The sequence below is a fragment of the Durio zibethinus genome, chromosome 1, assembly GCF_047325235.1.
Source record: "Durio zibethinus cultivar Kanyao isolate XHJ-2024 chromosome 1, ASM4732523v1, whole genome shotgun sequence".
NCBI lineage: Eukaryota > Viridiplantae > Streptophyta > Magnoliopsida > Malvales > Malvaceae > Durio > Durio zibethinus.
In genome coordinates this window covers 35,603,500-35,629,178 of record NC_143162.1, presented here as the reverse complement: position 1 = coordinate 35,629,178, position 25,679 = coordinate 35,603,500, and the positions used below count along the sequence as shown (strand labels likewise).

Here is a 25,679-nt window from a genome sequence, read left to right as displayed (position 1 = left end):
TCTATCCTGACATTTACGGGTGCTGTCTCAAAATATTCCATGCCAGTCTGGTTGGGTGCTTTACAAGCATCCATCTGTTTGTTAAAATAATGATAATAATAAAATCATTGAGTATATGTTAAGCCCTAAACGTTCCTCCACCTGCATTTCTCTTCTCAAGTCTCAACTCGTCCAACCCCAAAGGCCAAGAGCCCAAAACATTGGTTGTTTGGGCCTTCGAAGTTTGAACACTAAGAGCAAAACTGAGTCAATGAAACATCGTTGCCTTAAAGGTGTATGGGCCATTCATACTAGCCTAGGACGGAAAATTGTCCTGAGCTGGTTCTTGGAGGGGGACGCCTACCAATCCAAGACAGCAGCACTCAGCACTAGGTAGGACGACAGGGAGCTAAATTTTATCAGCTTTGATTTCCAACCTGATTAGCTACTATATTAGCCTCCCTAGAGATCAATCGAAACTGAAACATGGTTCAAGGATCTAATTAAAGCTTAAACAACTCAAAACTAAAAGATCTCCCGTGGAATCTGTCAAAAAAAAAACCTCCTGTTAACAGAAAAAGTTGAGAATTTCTAATTCTGATTCACCTGGACAAAAAAGAATGCTACGATAATATTGGTGGTAGATACCAGTCTTTCGGAGATCTTATAGCGGTTTGTCTCGATATCAGCTATGGACCATTCCATTCATTCGACGGCTGGGTCGTATTGCGTCACTACCATGTTTGGAAGCGAGAGTCCATAACATCAGCCTCCATACCATGAATCAAAAACAAAAATCTAAGAATTGGTAACTGGCAGAGACGAGGCAGTTGAGAGAAGGAAAAGGGTAAATGCCATTTTTTTTTTGAAATAGTACATGGTTTATTAATTGCATTGTATTATGATAAATACACCTACCTTCTCTTTATAAACAAGTTATGCTTATGTTATTGCCCTTAACTAGGAATGAATTGTATTAGTTCAAAAAAAAAAAAAAACACTAGGAATAAACTGTATATATCATGCAGCTGCCTTAATTGGAAAAAGGGTGGTTTCAAAGATTTTGGCAGGAACAGCGTGAGCTGATGTCGCCAACCTGGTACACCAATTCCAACAGAATTAAGCTGTCATGTTGGTTTATTCGAACCTCAATGAACCCGCAATTATGGCTTCTATAGATAAGGATGTTTTACCAGGTCCTTTGGTTTAAGATGTTATGATACCTTAATGTCAGGAAAATATCCATTTTTTTAACCTTTAACTATTAGAGTTTGACTGCACAATTCAAATCAATTGCGCATGATTACCATGGATTGAAAAGCTTTTCTTTTTCTTTTTTTTTTTTTTAAGCTTTTCAATCCGTGTCTCCCCATTTGAGAATCCACAATGGGAACAGAAGATGAAAATAAAATACATGCAATGTTTCTTCCTTACATGGCACCAGGCCACATGATGCCGATGGTAGATATGGCGAGGCGATTTGCTGCTATTGGCACCAAGGTCACCATAATCATCACAACCATGAATGCCCTTCGCATCAAAAACGCCATTGATCGAGATATTAAATCTGGCCGTCAGATTACACTAGAAATTATCTCTTTACCTAGCACTGAAGTCGGCTTACCTGAAGGATGCGAAAATATGATCTCCGTCCCAACGCCAGAAATGTCCATTAAACTCTTCCATGCCATTGAATTGCTGCAGCCACAAATTGAAAAGCTTGTCCGTGACTTCCGCCCTGACTGCATAGTCTCTGACTGTCTCTTCCCATGGAGTTTGGATGTTGCCAATGAGCTTGGCATACCAAGGATCGCCTTTAATGGTAGTGGATTCTTCAATCTTTGTGTCGCGGATAGTATTTCACGTTATGAACCTCACAAGAACATCAAATCCGAGACAGAGACATTCGTTGTTCCAGGCCTTCCAGATGAAATAATACTCACAAGATCACAACTGCCAGATATTGTTAAAGCCAGAAATAACTTCTCCGAGTTATTTGACAGGCTAAAGGAATCTGAGAGGAAGAGCTTTGGGTTGTTGATGAACAGTTTTTATGAGTTAGAGCCTGCTTATGCAGATCATTGCAGGAAAGTTTTGGGAATCAAAGCTTGGCACATTGGCCCTGTATCTCTTTTTAATAGAGACACAGATGATAAAGTTGAAAGAGGGGAAAAGGCTTCTGTTTCCAAACACCAGTGCCTCAGTTGGCTTGATTGCAGGAACTCCAAGTCCGTTCTTTACATCTGTTTTGGAAGCCTAACCAGGTTCAGCAAAAATCAAACAACAGAGATTGCTCATGCGCTCGAAGCTTCAGGCTACTCATTCATCTGGGTTGTTGGGAAAGTCTTGAAAACAAAGAATGATGATTGCAAAGATCAAGAGCAAGAATTATGGCTGCCAGAAGGATTTGAACACAAAATGAAAGAAAACGGGCAGGGATTAATTATAAGGGGGTGGGCGCCGCAGGTGTTGATACTCGAGTATCCTGCCATTGGAGGTTATTTGACACATTGTGGTTGGAACTCTATACTCGAAGGGGTTACTGCAGGTGTACCTTTGATCACATGGCCGATTTTTGCAGAACAATTCTACAATGAAAAGCTAGTGACTCAAGTGCTAAATTTGGGAGTAGCAGTGGGCAATGAGGTTTGGAAAGCATGGGCAACAGAGGATTCAACCTTAGTAAAGAGTAAGGATGATATTCTTAAGGCGATTAATGCAGTAATGGGCAATACAGAAAAGGCAACAGAGATGAGCAAAAGAGCAAAACGACTTGGAGAACTAGCAAAGAAAGCCATTGAAGAAGGCAATTCATCTTACAATGACATGATAGGTTTGATTGAGGATATCAAATTGTATAAAACAACTAACGGAGTTAGTGCCAACTGTGACGAGGGAGCAAAGATGAGCAACATACGAAAGCTTGGAGAATTTGCAAAAGAAAAATAATTAAGCCAGCAATGCATCTTACAAAGACAAGGAAGGTTTGATTGGGAATATTTTATTTTACAAAACAAAAAACGGTGTACTGTATAAACAATCAGGTTTTCCTTGTTTGACAAACACTTGTGCTTTCCCGCATAATAATTTATATTTTTCCACATAATAATTATTCCTTCAAAGGTTTAAGATCAGCTGCTATGTGGAATGTGGAAAAAGATTTCGAGCTATTAATGCTATATAAAGAAATATGTGATCTTTCAACAGCGAGCAAGTGTAAAACCACAGCATTGTAGAATGTTCTGTTTGATAAAAATTGCACTAAGATAATGAATTATCAGTTTAATACAAGCTCTGATTTCTCTCAATGTATTACCCACTACCAGAGAACACCCTAAACAAAATGATTCCTTGCTGTTGATAACCGGCTATCGTTCTGTATCCATTTTCAAGCTTGCACAGTAATGTCATGATCATCTCTCAGCGTTACCAGTATTCACTTTTTTTTTAATTGTAATTTACTTACCCACGTTGGTTAATTACAAACATGGATCTACTTTCAATCATACATACATCACTCTTTAACAAAGGGTAAAAAGAGAGACAACATCTAGTCTTCAAATTCTATCAGCATATCTCATAGTAAATCTTAGAAGTTGTTACTCTCACCAATTTACAATGTAGAGAAAATCATAGGTAACAAAAACATCTTAAACAACTGACCTTGGATACTCAAACTAGAATTGCATATCTTGGAAGAGCCTTAAGCATAAATGAAGTCAAATAGCGAAATGACATAATAGTCAATCATTTCTGGTGATCAAACATATGACAAGAGAGAAGGTGGATATTGCTGGGCTTGCTGTTGAACTCTTTTCTAGTACTCATTTGAGTTCTGCCAACATTGCAGTTGCATCAATATGGGGAAATAAAACTTTCCTTTCTTTTGTAAACGGCAAACAATTAGCTTTTCTAGGGGTATGCTAATTGCCGAGACTTAGAGCTGACATGTCCCTCAGTTTGTGCAGGATCTCTTGCATTGGGTTGATCAAGTAAATCCTGAATTTCGACTAAAATTTGCTTCACAGTAATGGCTGGTCTCCACCCTACCCTACACTTTCCTCGTTTAGGATAGACAGACACACAGTTCCAGAAGGATAGACATTAGAATGGAATAAGCCATGTGGAAACTTGCATATAGGGGGTTTGATAGGGTGTTCCTCGAAAAGTAAGAAAGAAAATTACAGGTAAAGAAAATGAATGAACTAAGCACTTAATGGAGAAAAGACCACTTCATCTATGCTGCACAATAGTTGTCAACTGATAATACTAGAAACAATTCTCAAAATCAATTTGATAAGCGGTTTTGTTTCCAAACTGTAAGCATTGCAAAAGAAAAAGGATAACATTTTGTCAGTCTCATTAACAAACGATGATAAAAGGTTAAAGGGAACTACAAAACTGAATGATAATATATCAGAATTCAGAAGTGCAAAATGCAAACAAAACATTGAAATAGAGTTCACAGCAAACACCATATTTTCAAAGAACCCTGACCGAGCTCCAAGGTCTACCATGCCTCCTTAATAACCTAGTTTCAAGAAATAGACATATGGATTAGAGATCTGGACTTGATACTAAATTATAAACAACTAAAGAAAAAACCATATTTAACTTCTTCCAGGCGACTATGTAAATTCTCATTGAATGAAAGTAAGTTGTTGATTTAGAAGAATCAAGTTGTTCCCCACTGTCTACTAAATGCCTTTGCTAGCCTTCCAATGCAAAACATATATGATACTAACTCAAGCTACGCCATTGTCTGTTCTACCGAGCAAAGTAGAAAAAGGGTAAAAATTTGTTTAGAATTAAGGGAAAACAAGGCAGAAACTGATTATACAGATTTACAACTTCGATCCGAAATCTGAACATTCTAATAACTTATTGTAGCACAGAAATTCCAGTATATACAACTCGCATACTTACAAATAAACAACATAAGAAAACAAAACCCAACAAAGAAAAAGTAAAATAAAGACCTACAATTCAGTAACCCAAAACTTCGAAGGTCCAAACTTGATAAAAAAAAAAAAAAGATATGTTTTGTAGTTTAAGTAGAGACTGACCCCCCCCCCCCTTTTTGCCGGGGATAACACAGTGCCAAATCATCAAATTCAAGACCCTTAAAAAAATCACAAAAAAAAAAAAGAAACCATAAGAAAGAAAACAGAGAGGGGATCAAAGAAAGAAACAATGACGAGAGAAGAGGAGAGGAATGTCGGTACACGGGGGGTGATTTTTGTGCCAGGCTTTTCGTTCCTCTGTGAGACGGCTACGTGCGGTGCTACCCCGACATGACGTTTCAAAAAAGAGTTAGAGAGGTATGATCTTTGCTTTGCGTCTTTCTGTCTTTCTCTACAAAATTTCGTTGTTTTTTAGGTTGATTGCGAAGATTCCAATGCCTTGTTTTTTTTTTTAAGGTTGACTTGGAACCTTCCATGTAACGTTTCCCTTTCCCTATGTAACGTCTATATGGTCATGATTTTGAACGGGCTTTATTTGTGGGCTAAAAATTTCCAGCCCAATCCTAGCACGTAAAGGGCCTAATGGCCCGATCACTGTTAGCCAGGTCTTAACCATTTTCAGCCCTTTATATCTGGGCCTATTTGAACAACCTATTCTCCATTTTTATTTCGTTTCCTTGCCGAAAATCAAATAATTTCATCTCAATCAAAACAATTTAAGTAACTTGTAAATTTTAAAAGTTTTATGGACAATATATGAAATATTATTTCTTATATATATATATATATATAGACTAGTAGTTTCTTTCACATATGAGGACGAAAGTCAATTAAACAACAAGGTTTTTGTTGGACTAAACCAAGATTTGGCATATGAATTTACCTCCTTCATCAGCTATTCCAATTTGTAGTAAATAGTCTTCTCATATTTCATTCTGGGGTCATAGCCAAAAAATAATTGATGCATCAGTGTCAGTTGAGGCTAGTTTTTATTATTATAATTATGTTTTTTTTTGGCAGAGAAACAAAGCTAAAAGTTTGGTGTTAATGGATAAGCATGAGCCTTTTCTAGTAGACAGATCAAAATTTATCTCCCCAATTAAATCATTGTGTACTAACATTATTAATTTTTCATTGGAAAATAGTGTAGTTGGAACCTAACTCATTTTCTCTCCAAGAAAAGAAGGACAAAAAACTCACAGATCAATAGAAAAGATATAGAGAAAATAGCATGGCCCTCAATTTGGCTGGAAAAACTGTCTACTTTGTAAAGACTCTTGGCAGAGCCAATCATCAATGCATTTGATTGCGATTTATGACTAGATATAACAAAGGCGGCATCTTTCTGAAGAGGAAAATTCCCCACTATATACCTCAAAGCACTAAAAAAAACCCCACAATCTAATTGCAAAAATGAAGGCATGCGCATGATTAAAGCCTAGGACCCTGCACATGTTGTGTCTCCAACACATTGAAAAAGCTTTTAATTTTATCATCAAAGGGTTTTACAATAAGAGAGCACAAGGATCTTTAGCAGCATTCTTTGGTGTTTTATTCAGGACAAAATTATGATGGGTGGACAAGAAAAAAAAAAAAACTAAAAAGAAAACGCAATTTAGATTTGGTTATTGGCTTTCTGGTTGACACTAGAGGCTGACTGTAATAATTATGCACTTTGGAATCATAACTTTTCTATGAAACCTTAGATCATGTTAAAAATGTACTTGAAATAATAAACCTAGTGCACTGATTAACAGAAACTGAGTCATTATAGTCCAAATTAGGTAAATCACTGTGTTAATGATTCTAGTAAATAAAGGGGAAGACTGAAAGAGTTTGCTAGTGAGACTGATAGAATGAGAGGAGACAAAAAGATTGGTGCCTGGATTAAAAGGAAAGGGTTGAGAATAAGGTGGGAGCATGTGGTGCAAAGCTCCACATGGGGTAGAAAGAAAGCACAGGGAAAAAAAAGGTGGCCTGGAGAGATTGCAGAAGGTTAGAACTTGGAAGAGTGGGAAATATTAAAGAATATTAATGCACTATCCGCACAGTTGCAGCTACCTGAAATTTTAGTTAAAAAAAAAAAAAAAAGCTACCTGCTTTGGATTAAAAATGAGTTAATGTTCTCCAATCATGTGATTGTCCTCATGGTCTAATGAGAATGCTCTGTTGGCTTTTGCAGTAATTTTATGCAGTTGATTAAATTGCCGAAAGCTGATTTGTTTGTTGACTGATTCAAAGTAGTTGGCTTTTTTAAAAGGTGGGAGAACTTTCATACTTGAAGCAGATTGAGTAGAAAATGAAGGTTGAAACTGGATTAGATCAATTAAGATTCTGAGGACCAGTTGGTACAGATTGTATCATTTCATATGTAGTTGGGGTAATCATTCATCATATTATTATTATAAGCAGATAATGGCAAAGAAGAATACAAGTGCAGGATTTATGTCCTTTGGCTGTTGTTAATGTCCATTGGTTGTATGACATTTTCTTCTACCCGCAAGATGGGGAACAACACTTTTGGTTTTGATGTTTCTATCTTGCTTGCTCACCTTTTTACAAGAGGAACTTTCTCTGATAATTGGAAATAGCATTCCCCTAAATCTTTTCTTTTGTACAACACTATAGGTAAAATGTTTCTAATACAACATGAATGGGCTGAATTTACAAGGTAAGTCTATTCCTGTATATTATTCGAAGTTTCCATACTTAAGTGAATGCATCAAATACATACATATGCACGTTTAATGCATGAAATAATGCACTCAATTTTTCACTTTTACTTAATTCAGCTCAATAAATCAAAAGGTATTTTCATATTCATTTTACATTATACATTAGATACAGATACATATATGAAATTACGAAACATGTACTCCTAAATGGATAATGTACCAATGTACTCCAATCAATGATTGTTGCATGAATATATTCAGCTTGTGGGCTAATGACAAGACATGTAAAGGTGCAATATATAGCAACATTTACGTACGTGTAGAGGAAGCCAAAATAATTGGTCGGACATAAAACAACAACATATGGAAACTTTGTCAATCATATTTGCTGGTAGAGTGACATAAAGTATATACAAGACAACTGCATTTCAAAGTGCTGCCTTTTATAGTCAATATGTTAAATTATTCATAACAATGACAAAGGAATATGTATTTTTGAACCCTTTTCAAGGTTTGTAAGATGGATTGATCGGTTTAAATAGAGGAAATCTCAAAGAGTAGCAAGTTTTACTCAATGTCACAACATTGTTAATTATGATTAAAAAAAACCCCTCCCAAAAAAGGACAAAAAGTTGGGATTCCTTTAGTTGCTTGGTCTGTTTCAATCTAACGGTCGAATTGTCAAAAATCCAGTGAACAATGAGTTAGGTTGAGGAAAAGGAAACTTGGGGTTAGGGTTTTTGCATCAGCTTCTTTTTTATTTTTTATTTTTCTCTTTTCCCATATTTCCGCTTGCCCATTCCTTGTGAATAAAGGAGTTCGACATGTGCCTGACCGAAGAATTGGTTCGATGACAAGTTTGCTTTAACTTACAGTCTACCACATGAATAAAAGCAAGAAAGCAAAGGGTCTGCAGTTTTCCTTTTTGAATAATGATAAATGACTTAATTGTTAGCTATATATGGGGTCATGTGTTACAACCTAATTCTATAAAAATAAAAGAACAACTAAAAATAAATTGGATTTTTCAAAAACCCTTTTCGATAAAAAATCATTGTCAACCATTTTATTACCAGTAACCGATGGGAAATATTCCCCATACTCTCTCTTTCAAGATAGGGGAATAGATATGTTGTTGGCATGATTTTTCAGCTACAACCCACTGGAGCAAGACACGACACGCTCCTTTTGGGATGGTGGGGAAATCTTATCAGTCGCTTATCATGCCCTTATTTTTTATGCATTTGATGAAAGCAAGTTTTTACTAAAAGAACCAAACGTTACAACAGAGCTAACCATGATGGTAAGAGTTCTTTAATTTTAAGAAAAAAACCTTATTATACCAAAACATAAGATTTTCAAGATTTCTTTTTTACCATCAAACATAACTCATAAGTATTTGTTGGTGCGGAGCTCTAAGATAAGGTTAAAAACCCTGAAAGCACAGAATAAAATAAAACGGTTAGGGGCAAAGGAGTATTTTTTGCGTTTGCTTTCTTATACTCAAAACAAAAATCGGTAAGATCGGTATAAGGGAGGTCGAAAGAAGAGAAAAGTAATAATGCATTAATAGACTGGGATAGATCTATAGTACTTTGATATTTTTATTTATAAACAAAAAGTAAGTGTCTATGAGATAGAGTAGTAACGTAATTAAATTGATGTAATATTGAATATGTCAAGTTGATTTGATATGTCAGATCAATCTAAAAATTTAAAATATTTTTTATTGTTGTTGATAATATCTAACAAGAAGAATGATCATAATACATTTTAAATATAAAAGTATTCCTAAGAGTATTCTTTTCACTTAAACTGAATTCAAATTGGGTTTAACAAAAGATTTTAGATTCAAATTATAGCGTTTGAACAATAATAAATTTTGACAAAAAATGTATTATGTATCTAATTAAAGAATCTTCGACTGCACCCTTTCCAGGAAGACAATCAAGATGTAGCCAAGCATGCCCTGCAATGGAACCTTCAATTCTAACGTTGCTGTCAAGCTAACTAAAGTGATGCTTATTTGGTTCAAGAAAGAAAAAAAGAAATTATTAGCCCTTAATTTGGATGCTAAATTGATAGTACTTGTTTACCTACAATTTTGTAAAATTTTTAAGTAACTTTTAACGACTCAGTGATGCAACAACCACCAGCATTTAGCTGGAATTATACCTTGTAACAAGGCTGCTTCAGCTTGTCAAAGTCGTCCAACCGTATGGCATCCTACTAATTAATTAAAGCGTAGAAAGGAGCAAGGACTTTGGTTGTTTCGTTTTTCGTTTTCAATATTGATTATAGGAACAAAGCCAAGCTGGTAGCCAGTTTCTGGTTGTTTATGGTTAAAGATGCTTCACTCTAATTTAATTCCCTTCAAAAAAAGAATGAAAATATTAAAAATAAGATAAAATCTTTGCCCAATAAAGGAAACAAAAGACTAACATACTTTAAAACTTATTAAAGAAAAAAAAAGGGTTTTACAACTTAAGTTTTAACTTTTAATTTGAAGTTCCTTGTGATACACATAATGTCAATTAATTCAAAAGAATAGATTGATAGAAACCCAATTTAGCTCAATACACTTCTTTAAGTACATATTATTTTGTGAATGTAAAGCAAATATGGAATTCAGAATCCATGCAAAAGACATAGCTAAATCTAATTGCATGAATTATATCCCACGGGCAAATCATATTTAATAAAATTTATATAATATATGAACTAAAAATCTTCCATTTTATTTTCTTTAATAAAAGTTTATATAATATATGAACTAAAAATCTTCCATTTTGTTTTTCTTTTTGGGTTGGGGATTGGAGGGTGGCACCATACTAAAATAGATATTTCTAAAGTCAAATTAATACCAATTTGAACATGCTGGGTCTTGATTTTATGTCAAAAAATGAGCTGGCTTGTTTCATTTACCAACTCCTTCAGACCATCACCTGCCAATGGAGTAAAAAAGAAAAGAAAATTGAAGGAACCTCCCCCAACTTTCCCTTTTTTGTTTCACTGAATGGTATTGCACTAAACAAGAACTTGGAACATCCCAAGTGAACACCACAAATGGCAATATCCTCCCAAACCCAGGGTAGCATTGCAAAACAAAAACACCCAAAAGAGAAGAAATGAAAGGTATGACCAGAATAAGTCTGACCAAGTGAAAGTGGCGTCCACAAAGGGTTATCACCGTAGAGACTAAAAAAGGGCCATGTGAGTGTGGGAGGCCACCAGCTGGCTATGTCTATTTTGTGGGTCTTAATTTTTTCTTTCTACTTGCTTTCTATTTCCCCTCATTTTTCCTCTCAATTTTCTTCTTCACGGGTTAGCTTCCAATATCAAAAGGAAAAAAAAAAAAACAAGAAATCTCTTTTTTTTTTTTCCTTCTTTGAAAGGGACTGGCTTTTCGTTTTTTCATGGTCAAGTTTATTTCTTTACTTAATTAAATTATTAAAACATATAAAGGAGGTGGGTGGTGACAAATTAATATATATATATATTACTGGTTTGATTCATAAGTCCTTTGCATTTATACAGTTTATAAATTACTGGGGCCTATACTCACATGCAAAAATTTAGTAAGAAAATAGTATGTGAATTGTAAGCGTATAAATATGTATGATCCAAAGTTTTTTTTTTTCAGAAATCGTATATGATTCCAAATCATGTGGATTATGTGCTGTGCCATTCCTTTTTTCTACTATATTCTGGGCACAATCATGAAATTTCAACATCATAATACATGGTTTTAGGGTCACTTATCTATCATCTTTTCTTTTTTATTTTTATTTTTTTTTTGGGTTTTGTTAGGTTAAAGATAAAAAAAAAAAAAGTTCCAAAAAAAAAAATCCATGGGTAGAACTGTAAAAATAGGAAAAAACAAAAGTCATGAAGAAGGGTGGTGAGGAACAGAGGAACAGGGGAAACAGAGGTGTGCTGTAAGGAAAAAGGGTAAAAAGGGAAAGACTGTTGTAAAAGTTTATTTGTTTTTTTGCCCGACGATTTTGTAGTGAAGGCTAAGGAAAATGATAGTGGTTGCTGTCATTGCAGTTAACTTGCTGCTTTGTATTCTTATATGCCACCCCACAGCCTCTAATTCCTCAATTACCCTTCCCTCTTTTACATTTTCTTTCTCTCTCTTTTTCTTTCTTCTTTTTCTTACAATTCCCAACTGCAACAACAGCAACCCATTGTCTGGAACTCACTCAGTTTTTTTTCCTTTATTAGTTGTGTTTTTTTTTTCCTTTATTAGTTGTTGCATCACTTTCTTTGTCCAAAAATATCTGTATTTTCAGACAATGAGAACGGTTTTTATAAGGAAAAAGGAAAATAAAGATTTGATCTTTTAACTCTTTAACATAAAACTAAAACAAACTCTTACAAAAAAAAATTCACTTTCTCTTTTTTGGGTTTTTCTTCCTTTTCTTTTCTTTCTTTCTCTTTGTGTTTGGAAATTGTGGAACTTTTTTTTTTTTTTTTCTGGCTGCTTCCTATGGAAGCTGCTGCAGCTTCTGAGGATTGCTGTGTTAAGGTTGCGGTTCATGTAAGGCCGCTTATCGGTGATGAGAAGCTTCAAGGTTGTAAAGATTGTGTTACTGTCATCCCAGGAAAGCCTCAGGTACTATCACTTTAGAGAATGCCGGTGTCCACTGTTAAGTGCTCGTTCAATGGATGATTTCTTGGAAGTGTATTTGTTTTCTGAGTATGGAGTTGTGGGTTAATTTTAAGTATATGGAGATCTGGATCTCTGGATGCTTGAATGGTTGATCAGTGAGAATTCACTGTCTGATTTTGGATCAGAATTTTGTCATCGTTTACTATTTCTATAATTGGGATGCTTGTGAATTGGATTCTTTTACCATGGAAGTTAAAAATATGTAGAATTAAGCTGAATTCAGTTAGTTTCTATGATGGTTCTGTTGATTGCTATTTCCATTTTCAGAGTATGTGTTTACGCTTCTGTTATAGTAGTAAGTTATGAATACTTTAAGGTTTAAAGTATGGTTCTTTTCATCAATTCTTAGGTTGAATTAGTTGGTACTAGATTTTAATTGCTGTTAAACTTTTGTTTAGTTGAAGTAATCCATTTTAAAAGAAGGAGAAACCAAATTAGAAAACTAAAAAGAGCTTTTATTTTTTGGTTGGTAAGACCTGGAATAGCCTGTTTCAGTCAGATAAGACCATGTTGAATTCTTCTGCTAATTTCTTGGACTAAAACTGGCCTGAATTTTTGTAAATTCTAATGTCTTTGCCCTATGGAACATTTTCTTTTCCTTCTAAATAGATATGTAGATTTTTTCTTTGTTTTTGGTTATGAAGTACATGTTGGTTTTCACTATGCTGCAGGTACAAATTGGGACACATTCCTTTACATTTGATCACGTCTATGGGAGCACTGGTTCTCCTTCTTCTTCAATGTTTGAGGAATGCATCGTTCCACTTGTTGATGGCTTATTCCAAGGATATAATGCTACTGTTCTTGCTTATGGTCAGGTATAGCTGAATCTCCCACAAGACACTGCTAAATATTGCAGTTTCATTTTCTTGTGAGTGACGTTTCAAAAAATTTGCAGACTGGATCAGGTAAAACATATACTATGGGCACAGGCTTCAAAGATGGTTACCAAACAGGAATCATTCCTCAAGTAATGAATGCTTTGTTCAGCAAGATTGAAAGTCTAAAACATCAAGTCGAATTTCAATTGCATGTGTCCTTCATTGAGGTTTGTTAAGGAACCAAGCATTTCTTTTTGTTGTTCTAATTTCCAGTTATGCTATTAACCCTGTACTCGGTTGGTCACTATGTTTTGCAAACTTAATTTTGTGAATGTATCTCCTGTAGGACCTGTTCTCATACAAGCTTTTCCTTTCTGGTCTTTAGGTTTCTTCTTTTGGGTTATGGTGAAATTACTCTTAAGCATTAAATGCATGAATATCAAACACCATTTGGGAAAACTGTAAAATGTTTTCCAAATAATTCTAATTCCCTGACGGAATATCCATTTTATGAATATATCTTCTGGTTTTTGTTATCCTGAATTCTCTTTTGCATGAATATAAAAATCAAACCTGGCTTGAGTGTCCCTTCCTAATTTATAGTTCTGACATATGTAATTTTTATTTAATTTTGATGTGAAAGATTCTGAAAGAAGAAGTGCGAGATTTGCTGGATCCTGCTTCTTTGAACAAATCAGATACTGCAAGCACGAATACAGGGAAAGTAAATGTCCCTGGAAAACCACCAATACAGATTCGTGAATCATCAAATGGTGTGATTACGCTGGCAGGATCTACCGAAGTTAGTGTCAGTACATTAAAAGAAATGGCTGCTTGCCTAGAACAGGGATCATTGAGTAGGGCAACAGGGAGTACAAACATGAACAACCAGTCAAGGTTAATTCATGTTCTATTCTCGTTAAATTAATATTCTGTAGTATTTACATGCCTTCATTTCTTCAAAACTGTGGAGCAGATATTATCTGATGGTTCTTTATTCTTTAAATATGGAAAACCAGTATCTGTCTGTGATCATTATTTGTTAAACACTTAAACCTGAAAGTTATTGATTGATGGCAGTGCTAAGACAATGTCTTTAACTTAGTTTATGAGGTAATATTGCTGGTGCTGCTGGAAGTTTTTCCATGAAAATCTCTAACCTTATACATACTCTGAAACAAGGCTTATTATAAATTAATTTTTCTGAAGTTTTTTATTTGTTGTGTCTAGTTACTACTCTTTTAAAAGAAATAAAAAACCTGAATATGTTGTAAGGTTCTGGGTTTCCGGGGCATCTGTTGTTGATATATCCCAGTCATGTGTACGAAGCAATGCTTTCTTGACTAGTTTTAGCTTTACCTTTCTCTTGGTTTTAAATGCTTTGCTAAATACAAAATTTTGAAAATTTATTTGTGTACCAACCTTTCAGGTAATATATGCAACAGTAATAATTTTGCTATAATGACATTTTTTGCTTTCTGTTATGTGGTTGTATAGTCGCTCACATGCAATCTTCACCATCACCTTGGAGCAAATGCACAAACTCAATCCTATTTCTGGAGATGGAAGTGCTAATGACATTATGAGTGAAGAATATCTTTGTGCCAAGTTACATTTGGTAGATCTTGCTGGATCAGAGCGAGCAAAAAGAACAGGTTCTGATGGTATGCGTTTTAAAGAAGGTTAGTGGCACGGCTTATCGTTTTCTTTGTTTTATGAAAGTATTCTTCTCCATCCAAACAAAATAATTGTCATATTCATCATCTAAACAGGAGTTCATATCAACAAGGGCCTACTTGCACTTGGTAATGTCATCAGTGCACTTGGTGATGAAAAAAAGCGCAAAGAAGGTGTTCACGTTCCGTATCGAGATAGTAAACTTACTCGGCTCTTGCAGGTATGACTAGTTTAAGAGGTCTGTAACTCCCATGTTGCTAGACCTTATTTATCTTTTATTATTGTACAGAAAAACGGTAAGAAAGTGAAATTGAAATGTTTATTTTGTTGAAAATAGTATTTTTAGGCTTAAAAATCAATTCTTAGATCTGCCTAAAGCTTGAATGTGTTGGAAAATTGGATACATTCAGCATTTTAGAAAATATTTGAAGATTAAAAGTCCTATTCAAGAGAAGAGATATACAATTACTCCTTAGTCTTTAATATATTGTAAATTTTGGTGCCTCTTTTTCATCTCAAAGCTCAACTAAGACTAGCTACTGAGACAAAGTTATCTCTCCAATTGGCCAAAGGATTGTTCCTGCATTTAGTTGTTTGATCTTAGTTATGCCATGGTTTAACGTATTTACCTGTGTGGCATATAAATTGGCTAGGGGATAATGAAATCTATTTGGAAGATTATAAATGGTTTAAGAATATACATCATCCTTTTTTAGATTTCAATATCTTTATTTTCTCTCACTTTGTTGTCTATTAAGTGATAAAAAACATGATAATTTCTTTGAGCAGGATTCACTTGGTGGCAACAGCAGAACTGTCATGATAGGTAACGCCATTTCTTCTAATTATTTAACCTGCTCAGCTGTTTCATATTTTATAATTGATACATTCATGTCCTAATCTCCCCCACTTTTGTGCATTAATTGGCATTTTGAATTTTAAAACATTTTTTTCCTTAATTAATTTCTTTCGGATCAGCCTGCATTAGTCCTGCTGACATCAATGCTGAGGAAATCCTTAATACTTTAAAGTATGCAAATCGTGCTCGCAATATCCAAAACAAGCCTGTTGTAAGTTCAAGAGAATAATTATCCTTATTTCAAAAGTTTCCTCTTTGTTTTCCCCCCTTTGCCTGGTCAGATATAGGCAAAATTTAAGGTTGTTTCTATACAGAATTTCATTCTTGTTTTGACTTTAAATAGGTTAACCGAGATCCGATGTCCAATGAGATGCTAAAGATGCGGCAACAATTAGAGTATCTGCAGGCAGAACTTTGTGCCCGCGGAGGTTCTGACGAAGTACAGGTACTATTGTACTCTTAGGCTATATTCGGTGCATAGGATGATGGATAGGATAGCATGATAATCATCCTACACCATACTTGGTTTGTATTTAAAGAGAGAGTAAGGATTGAAAGGAAGATTAACCATCCTCTTGGCTTATGATGATTCAAACCTCCCAAAGTAGAGAGGATTTTTTTTAATCCATGGAATTGAACTTAAATGTTCTATTATATCCTTAAAAATTACATCAATAATTTAAATTGTATAAAATTTGAGTAAGAATAATTTTGACCAATAAATAGATTATCTTATCCTAATCCTTGCACACATCAAACACAAAATAGGATGACATTATTTAATCTAATTTTATTCATGATATCATCTTATCCTATCCTTTCATAATCGTTTACACCAAATACACCATTAACTACTTAAATAAACTTTATAATCGATTTTTAATCCTTTCTTAGGGACAAATTATATTGGGATCTTAAGTTAGTAACACTTGTTAAATGTCTTATAGACTGCATTGTATTTCTTAACTAACTTATTTATTCACTGAGATAACTTGTATAGGACTAGTCGCACAAGTTTTTTAATAGGACTTATTTTGTAGGTTCTCAAAGAAAGGATTGCTTGGCTTGAAGCTGCTAATGACAATCTTTGCCGAGAACTTCACGAGTACCGTAACAGATGCCCCATTGTAGAGCAACGTGAAACAGATGCTCAAGTATGTTAAGGAAACCCTTATTGAGTTCATCTGAACTTTGAAATTTCTTGGTTGATTTACATGCAAGTTTTTATCATGGATATTGTGGTTTCAAATTTATATGAATGCAAAACTTATTATTTCAGGATGGCAGTCCTTGTTCTGTCAAGAGTGATGTGCTGAAGAGGAACTTGCACAGTATAGAGTCATCCGACTATCAAATGGGTGAAACCATGATAGGTACAGACTTTCCTTATCTATGCAAGATGTATAGCATTCTTCTTTATCAGTAATACCAGCTCAACTGGTTTATTATAATAGTCATTATATCCATGGTCTCCAATTTATATTTTTCTCAAGGTGTTTTCTTGACTTGAATATGATGGCCATTTTAGCAGGTGATTCCAGAGAAATTGATGAAGAAGCAGATAAAGAGTGGGAGCACACACTTCTACAAAATACTATGGACAAAGAGTTGCATGAGTTAAATAGACGTTTAGAGGAGAAAGAGGTATAATTTTTATGTCTTCAACACTTTGCAATATCGTTCATCAGTTCTTATTCAGAAGTCATTTTCGTAGGGGTCTATACCTTTGATAATTAGATAGTGTGTCTGTTGCAGCTTCTATTATTAGCACAGTTGGCACCTTTTCCAACACTAGCTAATTGCTATATATATTGTTTATGTTCATCTTTTATTTATGAGCAGTCTGAGATGAAACTTTTTGGAGGCGACACAGTTGCACTCAAGCAGCATTTTGGGAAGAAAATTCAGGAATTAGAGGACGAGAAAAGAGCTGTGCAGGTTTAAAAACACTTATTTCAATTCTCACAGCATTACTAGAAGAAAAGTTGTGCCTGATAACATTTGTTAACCTCTTGTTTTCACTTCAGCAAGAGAGGGATCGCTTATTGGCTGAAATTGAAAGTCTTTCTGCTGGTTCTGATGGACAAACACAAAAAGTGCAAGACATCCATGCTCAGAAACTAAAATCCCTTGAAGCACAGGTGACAAAAAGTTTCAGCTGAAATTGCATTTATTATTGGATTGAAAAAAAGCACTGATGATGATTTGATTTAAATTGTAAAAACTTATTTGCACCAGATTCTGGATCTGAAGAAAAAGCAAGAGAACCAGGTTCAACTTTTAAAGCAGAAACAGAAGAGTGATGAAGCAGCAAAACGGCTGCAAGATGAAATTCAATTCATAAAGGCACAAAAGGTTAAATCTTATTTTTGTCCTTGTATCTTTCATGTCTTTCTTATCAATTATATCGTATGATCTGCTAAACCTTCCCACCTCAATTCCCCTTGCCCTTTTGTTATTTTCTTCTCTTGCTGGTTCTGTGGTTGTAGGTTCAGTTGCTACATAGGATAAAACAAGAGGCAGAACAATTCCGTCAGTGGAAAGCCTCTCGAGAAAAGGAACTGTTGCAGGTGCCTTGCTTCTTTTCTTTCTAGTTTCTATCAAATTAAGCAATTTATGATAACACGTCGGATTATTAACTATTATGCTCTTGTGTTACATTGTGATATTACATGAGAACATAGATAATCACTTATTGCAGGAATGATATCTTGGATGCATCACTTGTATTTGCATCTATTGTTTGTATTATATACTTAACTGGGTTAATAATATGCATGCACAAGCAGTTAAGGAAAGAGGGCAGGAGAAATGAGTATGAAAGGCATAAGCTGCAAGCTTTAAATCAACGCCAGAAACTGGTAAGCATATTTTTGTTTCTCATAGGAGATGAGTGCCTACCCTGATTTGTTTGAAGGGAAATAATTTGCAGCTATTCTTGCTTTCAGGTTCTCCAAAGAAAAACAGAAGAGGCGGCCATGGCCACCAAGAGGCTAAAAGAGTTGCTTGAAGCTCGTAAATCTTCTGTCCGTGATAACTCGGGTACACTTTCTTTTTAAGGATGCTGTTGTTGGACAATTCATGTCTTGTATAAAATAATGCCCTTCGTAGAGGCATAGACAATTCACCTGTATAGAGTAGCTTCTGGTTTATATTTGGAATGACATATGCCAGAGTAGCTTCTAGTTTCTTTTTAAGGTATTCATATCCATGCCCAGTGTCCTTTTATTTGTCCAAAATTCTAATGTTTGGTATCTCCCAGCAATTGCCAATGGAAATGGAACAAATGGGCAGGTGATGATCTCTGTCTTTTCTGGTTCTTTTTTGGTTTGATTTCAATATCCACATGTTTAAGATCAATTAACTTAAGTTCCTTCTGTAGACCAATGAGAAAGCATTACAACGTTGGCTAGACCATGAGTTAGAAGTCATGGTGAATGTGCATGAAGTTCGCTTTGAATATGAGAAGCAAAGACAAGTGTATGTAACAATATCATATTTGTATAATAAAACTGATGTGGGTTATATAAACCATTCTTATATCACTTTCACTTATTATGCAAAATCTCCAGGAGAGCTGCACTGGCAGAAGAGTTGGCTGTCTTGAAGCAAGTAGACGAGTGTGCTTCGAAGGGGCTGAGCCCTCCAAGAGGAAAGAATGGATTTGCCAGGTATCAATTGTCCAAAAGCATTTTACTTTATTACCGACAATTTACTCCTCATAACCTCTCATCATATGGGTTCTATGGTCTGGTATCAGTGAAGAAAATTGCAGAAAGCAAATTTAGTGTATAGCCAACATTTGTATACAACATGTTTATAGCCTTTTCCTCTCCCACATTCATGGCTCATCCGTGGTCTGACCCAGCATGAGTGAGTTTGAGAGATTAGTTAAATGCGGCTGTAGATATGATACTTTTTCCTCCATAGAAGTGCTCCAACCTATCCTAACATTCCTCAATGTGTTCTACCACTGTACAGGGCATCCTCCATGTCACCAAATGCAAGAGTAGCTAGAATATCTTCACTTGAGAATATGCTCAGCATATCATCTAATTCACTGGTAGCAATGGCTTCACAACTTTCGGAGGCAGAAGAGCGGGAGCGTGCCTTCACTAACCGTGGACGTTGGAATCAGTTGCGCTCCATGGGAGATGCAAAGAACTTGCTTCAATATATGTTCAATTCTCTAGGAGATGCAAGGTGTTTTCTCTCGCCTAGTGATATATGTATATTTACTTAGGTAGTTTGACAAGAAAAAATGAGAAAAAATAAACTATGGTTCAAAAAGTCTCTAAGCAGTGCTTATATGTTATCAACAGCTGCCAATTATGGGAAAAAGACATGGAAATCAAGGAAATGAAAGAACAACTTAAAGAACTTGTAGGTCTGTTGCGGCAGAGTGAGCTACAAAGAAAAGAAGTGGAGAATGAGCTAAAACCAAGAGAGCAAGCTGTTGCCATTGCATTGGCTACATCAGCTACGGTTAGTTTTATGCAAACTTTATTCAGGTTTTAAACATCTGAGGCCTTATTTAGGTTTTCATCTAAGGCATACTATAACATTCTAAACTTATTGAAGGCATTCAACTAATCAACTAATGATTCTAAAGCTGTTTTTACATCAACACATAGATGAAGTTGAACTTTGTTCACACATATAACATCCAAAAGAGTTTTTTTTTTTTTTTTTTGCACAACGTCCAAAAGCAGTTCAGTAAGACTGATTTGGTCAAATGACTTCTAACTTCTAAGCATCTGATGGAATTTTAACCTTACAACTACTTCTTGAATTTGCCTTTTTGGAGATCTTTAATAGCTCCAAAGAATGATGCTGATAAGAAACTATGAATAAACTCCATTTTTCTAAAAGGAGCAACCTGACCAAAACCACATTTGGTGTTAGACTACAGAATGTGAAACCCCTTTTTCTTTTCAAACCAAAATCCATTGTGACAGCTGCATAGAGAATCTCTTACTGTTTGCTTGAATGACAAACTTTCCTCTTCAAATGTCCTCATAGTGGGGATCCTACTAATCTTGGTTACAATTGAATTCACATTGCTTGTCCTTGTAAAATTCCAAACCTCTTTTCGGCTGAATAGCAGGTGCTGCAACCTGTATTGCAACAAGGAATCTCTAGAAAAGAATTCCAACTAAAGTAAGATTATCTTTTGCAGCAAGTTAAATAGAATTTTAAGGTCACTTGTACAGAGGATCATCTAGTTGTTGCCACTGTTGTCATAACAAGATCTAGTTACTGATGTTATTAGTTTTTTGGCCTTCAAGTGAATTGTCTGTATCAACATCATTGCTACCCTTAGCACTGCTTTTGACAATAGTGTCCATTAGCAGGGGAACTCACCAAATTCATTGAAACACATTGCTGATGATATGAACGGTTCATTATCTCCAATGTCTGTGCCAGCGCAGAAACAACTGAAATATAGCCCAGGTATTGTTAATGGTCCAGCCAGAGAGTCAGCTGCATTCATAGATCAAACACGAAAGGTAACTTCATTCTCCAACTTTAATCATAGTGCTGCAATCTGCTTTCATGCTTGGCTAAGAAAAGTTGGATTTGCTGCTTGTGCAGATGGTACCGCTTGGGCAATTACCAATGAAAAAGTTAGTAGCTATTGGACAAGCTGGCAATGGCAAACTGTGGAGGTGGAAAAGAAGCCATCACCAATGGTTCGTACAATTCAAATGGAAATGGCAGAAGCCATGGAGACTTTCAGAATGGATTAGACACAGTGATGAAACAATAATAAGGGCAAGGCCTCGTTCACAAGCCCTGCCACATAGAGTCTGATATTTGATGGTCACCAGATTATATTGGCCATATTAATCTTCGATTATATGTATGTTCCTAGCCCAAGGTGCTGGGCAGAGCCTAGAAAAGAGTGCAGGTAATTTATTCTGCCTTATTATTTTATGCTGACATTACCTGTGATCAGTGCTATTGGATGCCCTCACTACAATTTCTTTTTACTAGCATGATTTCTCAATCGTTGAGGACGTTATATATTTGCAAACTATTGACAGTATCTCTGATTTGTAAATCTCGACTTGGAAAATTGAGTTTTGACTGTACTTCAAAGAACAATTTCCAAAGAAAATTGATGAGCTGCTAAGGATATGAACTCAAAATTAACTGCTTGTCTACAGGGTAGCCTAGTCTAACACAAAACGTCCCACAGGGAGTAAATAGCTTATGAGAATCATGATCTGCTTGGTTGAACCATATTTTTATCTTACAATGGAATTGACTTGGCAAAACCTTGTTGGCCACACATCAATGAACCTTATATTATCTTTTTTCTTAGTTGATGCAGTGTGCTAGAACTAGCTGTTGGAACCTGCATATGCCGTGTTGGTTTAGTTTTGAAAATATCAAAAGTATAGGTTTGTAATCTTCAAATTTTTTGCTGTGATTCCTGCATTGGAGCATCTTGTAAAGAAGTGTTGATGCTGTCGATGGCATGCCAAATGCGTTGAAGACATTAGCATGAGATGGTTCCAGTGGTGATGCTTTAGGAAAAAGTATATTGGATCACGCTTGAGCTGTCTATAAGGTTTTGGTGTATTTTCCATCAATAACACACTTCGAGGGAAGAAATTGTTCCCAAGTCAAATAGAAATTTGTATGAAAGGTGCAGTCTAATTGTAATTTTTTTCTTAGTTTTTCATTTTTTACCCAATTTGTAATTTCTTAGTTCATATGTTTCAGCGTGTGTAAGCTTGTTATTGAAAGATTGAACTGTGTAGCATACAAGGAAAATTCTTTAGCTCTTTTATCCCTCTCTGGATACTGGTTCAAGAATACTAAAGGCTGAACGCTTAAGGCATGTATGGAGATTCCTCCTCACAATCAAGAAAAGGAAAGCATCCAACCAACAACACAAGTTGAGACTTCTGTCGTGCAGAAGCAATGACAACAAACTGACTTAATTGGGAAACCCCAGCGACTCCATTATGAGGAAATTAGGAGGCATAACGGATAAATTTTAAATAAAAGTTCATAAAAGCCTCCACTTGAGGATATGTGGAAAGATTTAATAGAAGAAAAGTAACATTTCCCAAACTTTGGTACAATAAGACATGATTACAATGACTTGACTACATCATTGTTCACTCAAGCACGTTTTAACTCGCATTGTTCTGTAATAAAAACTTCATTACTGGAGTCATAGAGGAGTGCAGTATTCAAACTCTCAGCAAGGAACCAGGTTTGCTTCACTTTTGATTGACGAATTGGCTTGCTACTAATTGTCAACGGTACACCAACAACATTTGTGCCCATATCAACAATGCAGACAGAGTAATAAGAGAAGTACGAGTCTCATGTTCATGCATTCGAAGAAGTCTATAAAGTGAGCAAATTTACATTCCATGTATCAGCACATCACATATTGCCACACCAGTATGCATAGTGCTCTTCTTTGCGATCATTACTAACAAGACCCCCGCACTGTAAACAGATAAAGCTACTTCCATCAGAGAATGCATCCAATACAATTTGCATTCTGCCTGTTTCAGCAAGAATAGAAGTCCCATGAGCATCTGGTGCAACTGATGGACCATTAGGGTAGCATGGTAGTGATTCAGCTTTTGAAGGCTGGGCTTCAGCTATTGCACACTCAGCAAACAAAGAAGCCAGCTGATCAACTGCAGTGTTTTCTTGCATTCTAGTTCTGTACACTTCACGAGCACGGTACAACGATTGAAATACAGCTTCATCACCACCTCTGGTTCTCATGGCCATCACGACCTGTTCCATCACAGATAAGCAGAGATTAAAAGGAGAAACAGGCAAGTTCATGATGCTTGTCTAAAAGTAAGGCGAAGTGTGATAACCTTTCTGCCACTGTCTCCACAGTTCAAAAGAGAATCAATTATAACTCAAACTGAGGCATAGCAAAAAAGATATGCCAGGCATACATACTTTGCCTAAAAATATGACAGGAAGAATTGATTCACGATAAAATGACTGAAGGACACTTAATTTCAGGTCAAATTTTGAAACGACATAGCCCTAAAAGATAAGTGTTATTTAATCAGATGTGGCTCTAGAGAGGATTAAATGCTGAAAAATCATTAGTTTAGTTGACCCAAGTTAAACTAGTAGTGTGTGTATTAACTTGAGCTATCACTGGCTGCCTAACAAGGGCAAGGGTACTTTTGTCCTCCTTGTATCAACAAACAGCAATGAACAAAGAAGCATATTTTAGTTTGATCCACGATGGCCAACTCAGATGCCAGGTATTTACCACCAGTACTTGTTAACTTGGTAGTAGCTTTAAGGGCCAACTCAGATGCAGTCTTCAGAAGCCTACAGTGAGAAGTGGTGGGAACAATGTTTAATTAACAATAGAAACTCAAGTTAATGAAAAATAGTAGGCTATTAAAGCTAATACATTTGAAAAGGGACAATTCACAACCGTTATTCAGAAGAAGGAGAGATCCAAATTAGTAGCATCCATTAATCCAAATAGTTGTTAGTTTCAAAGAGAGAGTAATGAAAGTTTAAAGAAGCACCTGCGTCACAACTAATCATTTAGAAGCAACAAAATAATCAAGTCCACATTTCCAAGAGAAAGGTTGAAGGAACAAGATTCCCAACCCCATTGTACAAGAAAGAATAAAAGCTTCTTAGATGAATAATAACATGCTAAATTGCAGTGCAGTGACACCCTTTTTTTTTTTTTGTTTTTCCTGTCATCCCAGTTTTCATCATCTCTCAGAAAAAGAAAACGAACAAGAACAAAAGCCAAATAAATATTATTGATTCCTTTCCATTCAAAAACTAAGATGCTTCACCATTCATTTATTCTTAGGCTGGATCACTATTTGGGGTTCTAAAACTAAATCTCAAGATATAAAAGCATTTGTTTTCAACATCAAATTTCCATTTTTCTAACATGCTTTTCTGAAAAATCAACTTCTATGGCCCTCACTCCTAACTACAGTAATACCCTTCACTCTGTAGATATATTCATAGTAACGCAATGTGATTTTTTTTCATATATCTATAGCTATAAAGTGCTAAAGATGTATCTTAAATTATTACCATCCGGGAAAAGTTTGATTGCCAGAACAAGAAAAGACATTCTGCCCCGGAGGGATTTCAGTATTCAAAGCAATTAAAAGCCAACACATTGAAGATTACAACAATGTTTCAAGAAGCTAAAGAAACAACTTCCTGTATAGCAAATACTAACGAAACTCGCTAAACAGTAATAACCCAAAATAATAATAAAATACTATTAACCATTCAAGAAGAAACTGAAAAGGTTTTATGATGATTACCGCTTGAAGAGCCTGAGAAGGCTTGCCTTCATCGATAAGGTTACGAGCCATTGTGAGCAGGTCTTTACCGACATCGTTTTGTCCTTGTTGCTGTGGCGTGGTGACTGTGGCAGAGGTGCCCTCCGACTCCATCATATCGGCGTCCATACGGTCCATGGCATCTGGTACTTTGCTTTCCCGTTCTCCGTTGATAAAATGTATATCCTGATTATCAGTTGGGAGATTCGGTTTTTCTTTTTTATTTTAATTTCTTGGTCGAACAGAGGATTCTAGCAAATTCTGGCATGATATTTTCTACTTCTTTTCATTTTCCCCCACAAACATGATATACGTGGACTGCGCTTTTAACCCACCGTTGGGCTTCTTCTATTGGGCCCACCTTTCGTGGTTTTCAATAATTTCTGGGCTCAGTCGTAGGCCTGAGTTGGGCTATCCTATTTTTAAAACTCAACGGAAAGCGGAATAATTGGAGTTTTAAGCTTTGACAATGGGCACCACCAGGCAGCCTAGCTTGAAAACGAATTGGCGGAGGCAGTCACAGTGAGGTATAGAACTATACACCCGGTGAACTACTAACATTAAATTGAAAATTTTGACTATGATGACCAGTCATAAGCCATTAACATCAGCTGCAACTTGGTATCGTGATATAAAGTTCTTGTATATTGGCAGAGAAGAAACGTGGACATCAAGGCACAGGAAGTTTTTGTTGGGGCCA

General features: G+C 35.6%; 3 protein-coding genes across 7 annotated transcripts; 2 read left to right on the top strand and 1 right to left on the bottom strand.

The window, feature by feature from the left end:
• The first annotated feature begins 78 nt into the window (after positions 1–78).
• Positions 79–2,928, top strand: LOC111311361 (scopoletin glucosyltransferase-like). The gene is made up of 2 exons (XM_022910735.2): positions 79–826; positions 1,330–2,928. Exon 2 carries the CDS (start codon positions 1,366–1,368, stop codon positions 2,926–2,928), a length of 1,563 nt encoding a protein of 520 aa, XP_022766470.2. The 5' UTR covers positions 79–826; positions 1,330–1,365.
• An 8,850-nt stretch (positions 2,929–11,778) lies between these two features.
• LOC111312588 (kinesin-like protein KIN-4A) lies at positions 11,779–22,449 on the top strand. Of its 4 annotated transcripts, none has more exons than XM_089767290.1 (26): positions 11,779–12,236; positions 12,965–13,111; positions 13,192–13,341; positions 13,758–14,011; positions 14,612–14,796; positions 14,887–15,011; positions 15,581–15,617; positions 15,770–15,861; positions 15,994–16,095; positions 16,691–16,804; positions 16,930–17,023; positions 17,182–17,294; positions 17,493–17,588; positions 17,678–17,791; positions 17,889–18,005; positions 18,140–18,220; positions 18,440–18,511; positions 18,599–18,692; positions 18,913–18,944; positions 19,033–19,130; positions 19,223–19,321; positions 19,632–19,853; positions 19,973–20,135; positions 21,005–21,160; positions 21,246–21,561; positions 21,988–22,449. In XM_089767290.1, exons 1-25 carry the CDS (start codon positions 12,111–12,113, stop codon positions 21,462–21,464), a joined length of 3,102 nt encoding a protein of 1,033 aa, XP_089623416.1. In that variant the 5' UTR covers positions 11,779–12,110; the 3' UTR covers positions 21,465–21,561; positions 21,988–22,449. The 4 variants fall into 4 exon arrangements, with proteins under 4 accessions (XP_089623416.1, XP_022768724.1, XP_089623414.1 ...); XM_022912989.2 differs by having other exon boundaries at positions 21,979–22,449; XM_089767288.1 differs by having other exon boundaries at positions 17,179–17,294.
• A 221-nt stretch (positions 22,450–22,670) lies between these two features.
• On the bottom strand, positions 22,671–25,279 carry LOC111312589 (uncharacterized). Of its 2 annotated transcripts, XM_022912991.2 has the most exons (3): positions 24,962–25,101; positions 23,923–23,984; positions 22,858–23,423 (listed from the first exon to the last, which is right to left on the bottom strand). In XM_022912991.2, exon 3 carries the CDS (start codon positions 23,415–23,417, stop codon positions 23,058–23,060), a length of 360 nt encoding a protein of 119 aa, XP_022768726.1. In that variant the 5' UTR covers positions 23,418–23,423; positions 23,923–23,984; positions 24,962–25,101; the 3' UTR covers positions 22,858–23,057. The 2 variants fall into 2 exon arrangements, with proteins under 2 accessions (XP_022768725.1, XP_022768726.1); XM_022912990.2 differs by lacking the exon at positions 23,923–23,984 and having other exon boundaries at positions 22,671–23,423; positions 24,962–25,279.
• Between the last annotated feature and the right edge of the window lie 400 nt (positions 25,280–25,679).

Bases quoted from the DNA above. Each gene is read 5' to 3' on its own strand.
- LOC111311361 (XM_022910735.2), top strand. From the start codon at position 1,366: ATGGGAACAGAAGATGAAAATAAAATACATGCAATGTTTCTTCCTTAC.
- LOC111312588 (XM_089767288.1), top strand. From the start codon at position 12,111: ATGGAAGCTGCTGCAGCTTCTGAGGATTGCTGTGTTAAGGTTGCGGTT. The intron at 15,862-15,993 runs GTAAGTTCAAGA...GACTTTAAATAG, and splicing joins ATATCCAAAACAAGCCTGTT to GTTAACCGAGATCCGATGTC. The intron at 18,512-18,598 runs GTAAGCATATTT...TCTTGCTTTCAG, and splicing joins TAAATCAACGCCAGAAACTG to GTTCTCCAAAGAAAAACAGA.
- LOC111312589 (XM_022912990.2), bottom strand. From the start codon at position 25,117: ATGGACCGTATGGACGCCGATATGATGGAGTCGGAGGGCACCTCTGCC. The intron at 23,424-24,961 runs GTAATCATCATA...GTGATGGAACAG, and splicing joins CTTCTCAGGCTCTTCAAGCG to GTCGTGATGGCCATGAGAAC.